At 32.0% G+C, this 12276-nt stretch overlaps 1 protein-coding gene across 1 annotated transcript; it reads left to right on the plus strand.

Moving 5' to 3' along the window:
* Nucleotides 1-2212: 2212 nt before the first annotated feature.
* LOC104882743 (disease resistance protein RPV1) lies at nucleotides 2213-9354 on the plus strand. Its single transcript, XM_059734834.1, has 6 exons — nucleotides 2213-3093; nucleotides 5025-6117; nucleotides 6274-6561; nucleotides 6653-6755; nucleotides 6838-8324; nucleotides 8392-9354. Exons 1-6 carry the CDS (start codon nucleotides 2468-2470, stop codon nucleotides 9046-9048), a joined length of 4254 nt encoding a protein of 1417 aa, XP_059590817.1. The 5' UTR covers nucleotides 2213-2467; the 3' UTR covers nucleotides 9049-9354.
* The last annotated feature ends 2922 nt before the right edge of the window (nucleotides 9355-12276 follow it).

Genomic DNA, 12276 nt, shown 5'->3' on the forward strand with positions numbered 1-12276 from the left:
CTTAATCTTTATATAAAAGAGTTAAATAAATAAAACGAGTTTAAAACATAATATACAGGTAATTTATTGACTTTAAATCTTTTTTTTTTTACTTCACTTTTTCTTTCCTTCTCTTTTTCCTCTATCTTCTTTCTTTCATATTTTCCCTCATGCTTTTTGGAACTGAACATATTCACATATATCCTTGATTTCTAGTGGGTTTATGAAATTTGAGTAGACATAATTAATGGGTCAATCTTTATTTTTCATTTGACATAATTAAAATATCTCTTTGATGAGATCATCTTAGATAAATTGTTATTTGATTGCACCATATTCAATCGAATTTGATAGTCTAGGTATCATAAACCATACATGTTGTGCACTATTTACAGTAAATGAATAGCCACAAACCATACATAGAGGAGATGAGAATTTCATTATAAATCATACGATAATTATAAAGGATATGATATTAACTTGCAGTAAATTGCAACATTGACACTCTAATGCTGGATTGGAGGATGGGCAATGGGCTCAGAGTAACTAGACAAAGTAAGTGTGATTATTGCTAACTTTCCTCATCTTTCGTGGGCCTTTTGGGTGTTTTTTGTGCAAAAGGTGCAAAAGGCTATAACTAAATTGCCAATCCATCACCAACATTATAGACTGATGAAGAATACCAATGGGGGTGTTACGAAATAATGAGAATAAATAATAAGAAAAATAGAATAAGAACACATAGATATATGTGGAAAACTCTAAACGAGAAAAACCATGAGAAGAGGAAAAGAAGATTCGTTATGTCAAAAATTGGTACAAAATGGGAGAGTTGAAAGTGACTACAACAAAAACATAATCATCATAACCCTAAAACTATACATCATTATTATATATATATATATATATATATATATGCGAGAGTTGAGAACAACTATGGGATGAGGTCTATTGACCCGATCTCTTCACTACCCCCACAAATCTCTCAAAAAATCTTATAATTTTAACTTTACTACATATATTGCATCGTGAGCTTTTCGAATCGAATAAAAAAGAATTTGGAATCATCAAACTTTAACAAAGGGAGTGAGATCATAACTTTGGAAGGATTTTTAAAAAAAAAATGTAGACTTAAATGGTAAATATTAAAGTGTGTTTGAGAGTGATACTCGAAAGTATTTTCAACATTTTTAATATTTGAAAAATAAAATTTTTTAAATATTAAAAACATTATCTAAAATCAATATCAAAAAGCATTTTATAAAATCAGTATCAAACTATCAAACATAATTTGAATTTAAATAGAGACAAGAACAACATTGACTCTTGACTCACTAAACCAGTCTCAGTTCACTTATTGAATGAAAAGAAAATAATTAAAAATAAAGAACAACATCCATGAGTATATATAATATATTCATTTGCAGCTCTTGAATGCAAATAATTTAATAATTTTTTTTATAATTAATTAATGAAGATAAAAATTTGATAATTAACATACAATTATGTTGATATTTTGACATTATATTCAATTCACCAAATAAGATTGTTTTTCACCCAACAATAATTTATGTAGAATAATAAATAAATTAAATTAGTTGGAAGTTAATTTTAATTTGATTTAATTAAAAATTGGTTAAAAAATGTTTTTCATTTAAAAATTAATTGTAGAATAATAAATAAATAAATATATTCGTAACCAAAGCATTTGATTAAAAATTGGTTTTCATTTAAAAAGATAAGTTGGAAATTAATTTTAATTTGATTTAATTAGAAAATTGATTTTTTGCTGGTTAAGTTTGTTTTAATTTGTAAATTCATGTAAATAAAAAAAAAGGATAAGAAGATAATTTTCATGTGAAAAATCATTTAATTTGAAAATAAATGATGTAATGTGTTTCATTGGCGGTTAGCACTTAGCATTTTGCATTTTTTCTTGTTTGTATAACTTTTTAAAATGTAAAAGATAATAATAAAATAGGAAATAATTAATAAATTAAAAAAATAAAATAAATGATCGTTGATGGCCCCCCACAAAATGTGTCATATGACTTGGATTATTTTTTTCTCTTTTTAGTAAAACAAACTTTTAAAATAAATAAAAAATAAAATAGGACATAATTGAATCCCACTGTTAGTGAATGCAAAAGGGCTTCACCCAACCAGAAATAATTGAAAGGACGCTTTATTTTTACTTTTTCCAAAGTCTGTAGTAGCAATTTTAATGGGATACAGTTGTAAAGAACCAGACATCCTCACCACCATCGTCTCAGACTCTCAGCATTCAAAGACCCCTTTGAATTTTCTTCTTCCAAATTCTGTTCTTGTAATTTTGTTACAATCCAACCATGACTTCCTCTAGCAATTCTAAGAGACCCTCTTCATCTTCTTCTTCTTCTTCCAATTCTAAATGCTAATTAATAATTGAGAGTGCAATTAATAATTGAGGCAGGACTTTGACTCTCGTGAACCCCCCCACTCTCACTCAATGCTAATTGCTAAAGGGTTACGGGCTTACAGCCGATCAAAGATAATTGAGACAGAAGAACCAGACATCGTCTCACACTTTGTTTTTTCTTCTTCCAAATTTTGTTACAGTCCAACCATGGCTTCCACTAGCAATCCCAAGAGACCCTCTTCTTCTTCTTCTAATTCTAAATGGAGGTACGATGTGTTCTTGAGTTTCAGAGGCAAGGATACCCGCAACAACTTTACTAGTCATCTCTACAAGGCTTTGGATCATGCCAACATTGAAACCTTTATAGATGATGAAGGACTTCCAAGGGGAGAAGAGATTGCGCCCGAGCTCCTAAAAGCTATTGAAGGATCAAGGATTGCCCTTATTGTCTTCTCGAAAACCTATGCTGATTCCAAGTGGTGCTTGGATGAACTCGTCAAGATCATGGAGTGCGAGAAAGAAAAGGGACAACAGGTTTTTCCTATTTTCTATCATGTAGAGCCGTCTGAAGTCAGGAACCAGACTGGGATTTATGGAGAAGCATTTAACAATCACGAAAGAAATGCAGACGAGGAGAAGAAGAAGAAGAAGATAGAGCAGTGGCGGACTGCCTTAAGGAAAGCTGGTAATTTGAGTGGATTTCCTCTGCAGGATAGGTAATCCCTACTTCACTTTTTCCATTCCCAATTTTCTGTCAGTTTATTTTCATTCTTGTTAATAAATAAAATATTTATGATTACATTTATCAATCAAAATCCATTTTTAAGTAGTAGACATTAATATGTTCGATTTCTTGGAAAGTAATAAGAAAGAGTAAAAAAAAATAATAATAATAATAATAAATGATTTTCTCACATTTAATTTATTATTAAAATTATAAAAGGAAATCAAATATAATTAAAATATATCAGAAAAAATTATATTTGCCCAGCAGATGGAAATGCCAAGTTTTGAATTGTTAAAAATCTTTAAGATTCCAAAATATTCTTCCTTTCTAATCGATCCATCTCAGCCATAATTTCTATCAATTAAAAAAAAATGGTAGTCTGTCAAATAAATTGTTAAAATTGGTTATTTATATGCCTTGTAAATTTGGAGATAATCTGAGATGATTATTTAAAATATTGTAATACTACCCTAAATTTTGTTGGACCTCTTATGAGACAAAAAACTTAGTTATTGCACCCTTAACCTTTTTCAATTTTAGAGGAATTTTCTATTACTTAAATAATTTTCTCATGTTCTCTATGCACTACATGAGTTTACATTTCTTCTTTACTTAATATTGTTTGTTCCTCTATATTTGCAAGTTGATTATTAAATTTATTTACCTTTTAATCTAATGTTTGTATCTCGTTTTATTCTAATTATCCCATGACTCTTCTTAAGACCTTGTCTTTCACGTTGAATCATCTAATGCTAAACTTATTCCCTTGCTATTCTACTTTGTGTACTCATGGGATTAATATATTGAAATTGAAATTGTTTTTTTTTTCTCTCTCTTTTTCTCTTGTATGTTCTACATTCTTCTATGCCTCAATTACAAATAAAAGCAAGCAACCTTAGAGCTTGTTTGACTTGAAACTAATGTTCAAAAAATAGTTTTCCCCAACCCAATGTTGAAAATAATGAACAAAATTTTATTTGAAAATTCAAATATGAAAAAAGTCTTTCTCAACTTATGAACTATGAAGGTATTATAAATTTATGTACAATATAACTTTTTCTAAGTATTATCTATATTTTCATTTCTTTATCACAATACTCTATAAGAAAATACTTATAATCATCTCAAATATGCTCTTAAAAATGAACTTGTTTACCGAAAAAAATTTTGAAAAAAATTTTTAGTAAAAAAAAATAAAATATATATTTAAGTTATTAAACTATTTTATATTCTAGAGAAAAAAAAATCCATTTTCAAAAACAATATCAATACATGCATTTTTCTTTTAAGTATCATTTAAAAATCTTTTTCCACAAGTCTAATTGTTGCTAGGCTTTTGACCAACAAACAAACACGTGTCACTTTCCTTGTCATTCTAATTTATATTTGGAAAAAAAATGGGGATTTCATCAAAATATGAAACTTACGTAGCAATTATTAACAACCTAAATATAAATAGAAGTACAACTAAAATGTACTTGTTTACAAAATAAATAGTTGAAAGTCTTATAAGTATAGAGGATGGTCATAAGTCATGCTATAATTAATAAAAGCATTGCTAGGTTACAGAACTTGGGTGACAAATTGGTAGATTTCTAGCCAAACTAGTATTGGTCTCTATAATAAAATCTCTTATCATAAAAGATAACGATACATTAGAAAGGTCAACTTCAATTTGGACCTTTAGAAGCAATTGAGGTATTTACATTGTTTTATTGCACATATACTTGACTTAAAACAATGAAATTTTATTCAAACATGCGACTCAATACATTTTTAATTTACATTCTATTTGACCTTAATTTAGTTGCATTGAATGGAGCTAAACACCATTCTATAATTTCCATTTACTTCATCTTAGTTTTCTTTGGCAATTGATTCTAACTCACTGCATGTTTTATTGTACTTTATAATGGACAGATCTGAGGCAGAGTTTATTGAAGATATCATTGGTGAGATTAGAAGATTGATTCCTAAGTTGGTAGATGTTGGTAAGAACATGGTTGGAATGGATGGAAATTTGAAACAAGTGAAGTCATTGATAGATGCCCAATCAAATGAAGTGAGCATGGTTGGGATTTATGGGATTGGTGGGATTGGTAAAACTACCATCGCCAAGGTTGTTTACAATGATATGTTATATAAATTTAAACGTCACAGCTTTCTTGAAAATGTGAGAGAGAAATCTAAAGGTGGTCGTGGTTTACTTGAATTACAAGAAAAACTTCTTTGTGATATCCTAATGGAGAAAAATCTGGAGTTAAGGAATATTGATAAAGGAATTGAAAAGATAAAGAGTGAGTGTTGCTTTGAAAAGGTTCTTATTGTTCTTGATGATGTAGATTGCCCAAGACAATTAGAATTCTTAGCTCCTAATTCTGACTGTTTTCATCGAGGAAGCATAATCATTGTGACCACGAGAAATAAACGTTGCCTAAATGTATATGAGTCGTATTCATCATATGAGGCTAAGGGATTAGCACGTGAGCAAGCTAAGGAACTCTTTTGTTGGAATGCCTTTCGAAAACACCATCCAAAAGACAATTATGTGGACCTCTCTAATCGTATACTGGATTATGCTAAAGGCCTTCCATTGGCTCTTGTAGTTTTGGGTTCTTTTCTCTTTCAAAGGGATGTGGATGAATGGGAAAGCACATTGGATAAACTCAAAACAAACCCTCTCGAAGATATTCAAAAGGTACTCCAGATAAGTTATGATGGACTAGATGATAAATGCAAAAAGTTGTTTCTTGATATTGCATGCTTCTTCAAATATAAGGATGAAAAATTTGTTACAAGAATACTAGAAGGTTGCAAATTCCATCCCAAGATTGGACTAAGAGTTCTTGATGAGAGATGTCTTATCTCTATAACGTACGGCACTATAAGGATGCATGACTTGTTACAAGAAATGGGTTGGGCAATTGTTCGCCAAATTGATCCAGAATGTCCTGGAAAATGGAGCAGATTGTGGGAATTACAAGATATTGAAAGTGTATTTACCCGAAATAAGGTAAGAGAAAAATACATGAATATACTTGAGACCTAAAGACATAAAAGATTCAACAAGATTTATTTTTATTATTATTATAGTCTGAGTACCTTATCTATATAATTTTATCGAATCCCTATGCATCTTATACTACTTTTTCTCAATGCTTGTTTTCAGGGGACAAAAAACATTGAGGGGATATTCATAAATCGGTCTTGGGATACAAAAAAACGTATACAACTTACTGCTGAAGCTTTCAGAAAGATGAATCGACTTAGATTGCTCATAGTTAAAGGCAATATGGTGCAGCTTTCCCAAGACTTTGAATTGCCTTGTCATGATTTAGTATATTTTCATTGGGATAACTACCCTTTGGAATATTTGCCATCAAATTTTCATGTAGAAAATCTTGTTGAACTTAACCTCTGGTACAGCAACATAGAACATCTTTGGGAAGGAAACATGGTATTGCTATTATTTAGTTATATTTTTGCTCTAGACTAATTTTAAAGTCTTTTGAAGTTTACTTATTGAAACGAATTTTCTTCTGTTACAGACTGCTAGAAAGTTAAAGGTCATTAATCTCAGTTATTCCATGCATCTGGTTGGTATTTCAAGCATCTCAAGTGCACCAAATTTGGAGATTCTAATTCTAAAAGGTTGTACAAGGTTACTTACTTGTTTCACCCATGCTTAATGTTATTATTAGTCATGAGCTAACTGTTTTCTTGAATATAATAGGATGCAAGAGACTTGAGAGTCTTCCAAGGAACTTTCATAAGCTGGAATGCCTTCAAACACTCTCTTGTGATGGCTGTTCAAACTTAAAAAGTTTTCCGAAGATCGAGGAAGAAATGAGAAGTCTAAGAAAGCTTCATTTAAGTCATACAGGTATAATGGAATTACCATCATCAATTAGCAATCTAAATGGGCTTGAAAAGTTGGACTTAGGTTATTGCAAAAACCTTTTGAGTCTTCCGGACAGTATTTTTAGTTTGAGTTCTCTTCAAACTCTGAATCTATTTGAGTGTTCAAAACTAGTGGGCTTTCCGGGTATCAATATTGGAAGTCTAAAAGCTCTTGAATATTTGGATTTGTCATATTGTGAGAACATTGAGAGTCTTCCGAACAATATTGGTAGTTTTAGCTCTCTTCATACTCTTTCATTGATGGGGTGTTCAAAACTGAAGGGCTTTCCAGATATCAATATTGGTAGTTTTAGCTCTCTTCATACTCTTTCATTGATGGGGTGTTCAAAACTGAAGGGCTTTCCAGATATCAATATTGGAAGTCTAAAAGCTCTTCAATTGTTAGATTTCTCACGTTGCAGAAACCTTGAGAGTCTTCCGAACAATATTGGTAGTTTGAGCTCTCTTCATACTCTTTTATTGGTAGGGTGTTCAAAATTGAAGGGCTTTCCAGATATCAATTTTGGAAGTCTAAAAGCTCTTCAATTGTTAGATTTCTCACGTTGCAGAAACCTTGAGAGTCTTCCCATGAGCATTTACAATTTGAGCTCTCTCAAAACATTGAGGATTACAAATTGTCCAAAACTCGAGGAAATGTTAGAGATTGAATTAGGGGTTGATTGGCCACTTCCACCTACAACCAGTCACATTTCAAATTCAGCAATAATCTGGTATGATGGCTGCTTTTCCTCATTAGAAGCATTAAAACAAAAGTGCCCCCTGTCATCACTGGTAGAATTATCTGTAAGAAAGTTTTATGGCATGGAAAAAGACATCCTCAGTGGCAGTTTCCACCTATCCTCATTGAAAATATTATCTCTAGGGAACTTCCCTAGCATGGCAGGAGGAATCCTCGATAAGATTTTCCATCTATCTTCATTGGTAAAATTATCTCTTACTAAATGCAAGCCAACGGAAGAAGGAATCCCCAGTGATATTCGGAACCTATCTCCACTGCAACAATTATCTCTACATGACTGCAATCTAATGGAAGGAAAGATCCTCAATCATATTTGCCATCTAACATCCTTGGAAGAATTACATCTGGGTTGGAACCATTTTAGTAGCATTCCTGCTGGCATCAGTCGACTTTCCAATCTAAAAGCCCTTGACTTGAGTCACTGCAAGAACCTTCAACAAATTCCAGAGCTTCCATCAAGTCTACGATTTTTAGATGCGCACTGTTCGGATCGTATTTCATCAAGCCCCTCGCTTCTACCTATTCATTCTATGGTCAATTGCTTCAAATCAGAAATTGAGGTATGATTCTCATGCCACGTTCCTTTTTCTTTCGTACCCATTGGATTTACATGGTGCTTTTGTGCAGGACTGCGTGGTTATTCATCGTTATTCTTCCTTCTGGGGCAATGGAATTGGTATTGTTATTCCTAGAAGTAGTGGAATTCTAGAGTGGATAACGTATCGGAATATGGGAGGGCATAAAGTAACAATAGAGCTCCCTCCGAATTGGTATGAAAATGATGACTTGTGGGGATTTGCTTTATGCTGTGTTTATGTTGCACCTGCCTGTGAATCTGAGGATGAATCTCAGTATGAATCAGGTCTTATATCTGAGGATGACAGTGACCTTGAAGATGAAGAAGCAAGCTTTTATTGTGAATTGACAATCGAAGGAAATAATCAATCAGAAGACGTGGCTGGTTTCGTTCTTGATTTTCGCTGTGTTAAGGATGATGTATCAGATATGCAGTGGGTGATATGTTATCCCAAGTTAGCTATTGAGAAAAGTTATCACACCAATCAATGGACACACTTCAAGGCTTCATTTGGTGGGGCCCAAGTGGCAGAGTGCGGAATCCGTCTGGTATACACAAAAGATTATGAACAGAAACATCCAACAATGGCACAAGGCAGTACTTCTCATGGGAATTTTGGTGAGCATGGATCAGTAAGAGAAGATGGCAGTACTTCTCATGGGAAGTTTGGTGACCATAGATTAGTAAGAGAAGCTTTACTACTCTAAAGATACTAATAGTAAAGATCACAATAAAAGGAATCCCACAGAACAGAGCCCAGGAGAGGAGTCACGTACACCATAAAAGATTCAGAGAAACCCAAGACTGATCCCAAGCATTAGGCTCAACCACACTTGCATCAATAATGTTCTCTTCCTGGTAATTCATCTTCTTTTCTCTTTCAAATTCAAAGGTCAGAAATTTTTTTATCATGTTTCTCCTTTTTATTTGTTTTTTCCCCAAGACAAACAAAAATTTGTGGCTATCATCCATGGGTGCAAACTTCAATGGTACACCTCCCAAGTTTGTTTTTCTCTCTCTCCAACCGTCTCTCCCTAGATTTTTCTGCATTTTCTTCAAACTCATATTTCTATATGAAATTCAATTACATTCGAGCATTTCAATCTCTGTAGCTAATGTCTGAATCATTTCTAGGGTTTCTTTTTTCTGGAAGTTTGTAATGTTATTGATTTATGACTTGATGTTTGGGGATGTTTTGGGTGGCTTGTTCACTTTTTTATAGCGATGATTTATGGAACCAGAGTTTCTTAGCAGGAAATGGAACTCGTGTGTTTTAGAATATTGGCGTTATTTGCTTGTGCCCTGTTTGGTTGCTGAGAAAGAGTGGAAGGAGGATGGAGAATTAAATAATTTTCAATCTAAGCAATGAGAAATTAGATTTGGGTATTTGGGCCATTGGAGTTATTTGCTCTTACTCAGTTTGGTTTCCAGGAAACTGCAGGCAAAGCATGGAAAATAAAGTATTTTTAAATTAATTACCAGGAAATGGAATGTACGTATTTGTCTCTTTGGAATATAAACATCAGTATTCACTCTTCAAGAATGTATATGGTTGTTGTTTTGGAATTTTGAAATTACTTAGCATCAGACAATTTCTAACTTGGGATTTGGATTGGGAATCATAAGTAATCATTAGAGAGTATATGAGAAGGAGTTTTAGAGTAAGACAGGGTGATGCATGTTGAGGGATGCGTCTCACCCTGGAGTTCTTTGGAATAATTATAGGATTTTGTAAGTAACTTTGGACTTATTAGCAATGTTCTGGATTTGTGAATAATTTATAGAATACATTGGGTGTTTTTTTTTTTTTTTTTTTTTGAGAGTGAATAATGTATGACTGTACTCTTCTCTATCTCTGTGGTATGGCACACGTATGATTTGGTGCTTTTTTGCAGGCCTTCAACAGCAGCAAAGCATCTGGTGGCTTGCAGTACTAATCTTGCATTATATTCTCTGTTTTGCAATCATTTGGTACTGTTTGTCCCAACCAAGGATAGCTCTGTGCAAGCAGTCTCGACTGTGGAACAAGTAAAACAAATGGTACCTGCTGAAGCTGAGAGGGCAGATGATAAGCTGGTGCGGAAGGTGGTCAACCAAAAGAATCAGACAGCAAAAACTAAAAAGCCCATCAAGCCTGCTACTGAAGCAGCCTCAGCACCTGTTTCTGGGAGGGGTGAGATTGAAGTGACTGAAGAAAAGGAGCATGAGCAAACAAAGAAGGAAGAGGAGTTGGCCAGGAAGGTAGAGGAATTGAGAAGTGAAGAAGAAGCAGCCATGTTGAAGGAGAGAAAGCCAACGTTAAGGAGGCACTGGAAAGGAAACAAGGAACTGCAGAAAAGGCCAATTTCTCTGTGAGTGCTGCCACCTTTTCATAATAATGGATGTTAAAAGCAGTCTAACTCTACATGGCGTTTATTTTCCCCAGCCATGGATTGGAATCTGCCAGTCTAACTCTCATAAGAAACAAAATTTTCCATCCTCATATGGATTATTGGAGAAGATTTTAACATGGAGTTCACTAGAGAGTTTCTAACACCCACTCAAAAAGGACATTTTAGAGAACTTATTGAAAAGTTACATCAGAGTACATAAATTTTTAGATATTTTTAAAAATATCTGAAAAATTAAATTAACTAAAAGTATTTGAAAAATATTTGATTGAATTAATAAATAACTAGTATTTGCATATGAAAAAATAGTAAACATAGTCAATAATTTTTTTTTTAATAATTAGCACATAATAATCATAAATTAATTTATGGCAAGACCTCATATTTGTTGTGGTGACTGTGTTGTCTTACCATTCTTCTTTCATGATGGGCTTAAATTTTAATTTAAATGTAGTATAAATATATAATTAGATTGATATTTCGTCCACTAGAATTGATTGGGTCTGAATTTGAACCCTGGTCTTGAATTTCTTGGCCCAACCAACGAAATCATTGACCAACGGCCCTTAGTTTGGGCTGGGCTTGATGGTCCTCAGGTTATGCAGGCTTAATACTGATTGGGTTTGGGCTTCCATGCAGTTGTACTTGGATTCTATGTTTCCTAATATTAACACTAAAATTAGGTTTAATTTATTAACACTAAATTAGGTTTCATTTATAATTAAATATAATTAGTTTGAGAATAACTCCAATCTTTAGTTAAACCAACTAAGTTTTATGCAAAGGTTTATATTCCTAATACCATTGAAAAACTAAATTTATGTGGAAGTTTGACTGATACCAACATTAAATTATTAAGATAAATTGAAAAAAAAAAAATCATGCTCGTATGTCCTGTTGTTTGTCATAAGAAAATTTCTTTTCAGATTTTTTTTTTCTTTTAATACATCTTTACATTTTTAATAACAATCCATAGGATTGTTCCCAAACATATATCATATAAATATATCTTTTTTGGATTTTTAAGAATGTTGTCAAACAAACTCATAATACCATTCTTTCTTTACAATTACCAATCCATATGATGAATTTATTCCTTTCAATAACTGACATCATCTAATAAAAATTATAATTAGGTATTATATTTAAAAAGTGTTTAATAAATCAATTTAATAACTTAAGTGATTTAATAACTTAATTTAAATTATTAAAATAATTTGATGTCACAATTTAAAGTTAAAATTGATTTAATTAATTTTTATTTAAATTTAAAACTATGTTTACAAAAAAGGCTTAAAATTCATATCAATTAAGAAATTAAGTTATTAAGTTACTTTAAGTCATTAAATTAATCTACCAATTAAACACCCTTTAAGATATGATATAAAGTTCACCTCCTACATATCATGAAAATTAAAAATTAATTACCACATCAAGAATCTTTAGTTCCTAATCGATTTAATATTTAATCCTTGGTTGTGAATTTCTTTATATATGTAGATATATTTTTATATTGCAAGTGGGCTGCCGACTTTTCATTTTATA

The sequence above is a fragment of the Vitis vinifera genome, chromosome 18, assembly GCF_030704535.1.
Source record: "Vitis vinifera cultivar Pinot Noir 40024 chromosome 18, ASM3070453v1".
Lineage (NCBI taxonomy): Eukaryota > Viridiplantae > Streptophyta > Magnoliopsida > Vitales > Vitaceae > Vitis > Vitis vinifera.

Bases quoted from the DNA above. Each gene is read 5' to 3' on its own strand.
- LOC104882743 (XM_059734834.1), top strand. From the start codon at position 2,468: ATGCTAATTGCTAAAGGGTTACGGGCTTACAGCCGATCAAAGATAATT. The intron at 3,094-5,024 runs GTAATCCCTACT...TATAATGGACAG, and splicing joins GGATTTCCTCTGCAGGATAG to ATCTGAGGCAGAGTTTATTG. The intron at 6,756-6,837 runs GTTGTACAAGGT...TGAATATAATAG, and splicing joins GGAGATTCTAATTCTAAAAG to GATGCAAGAGACTTGAGAGT.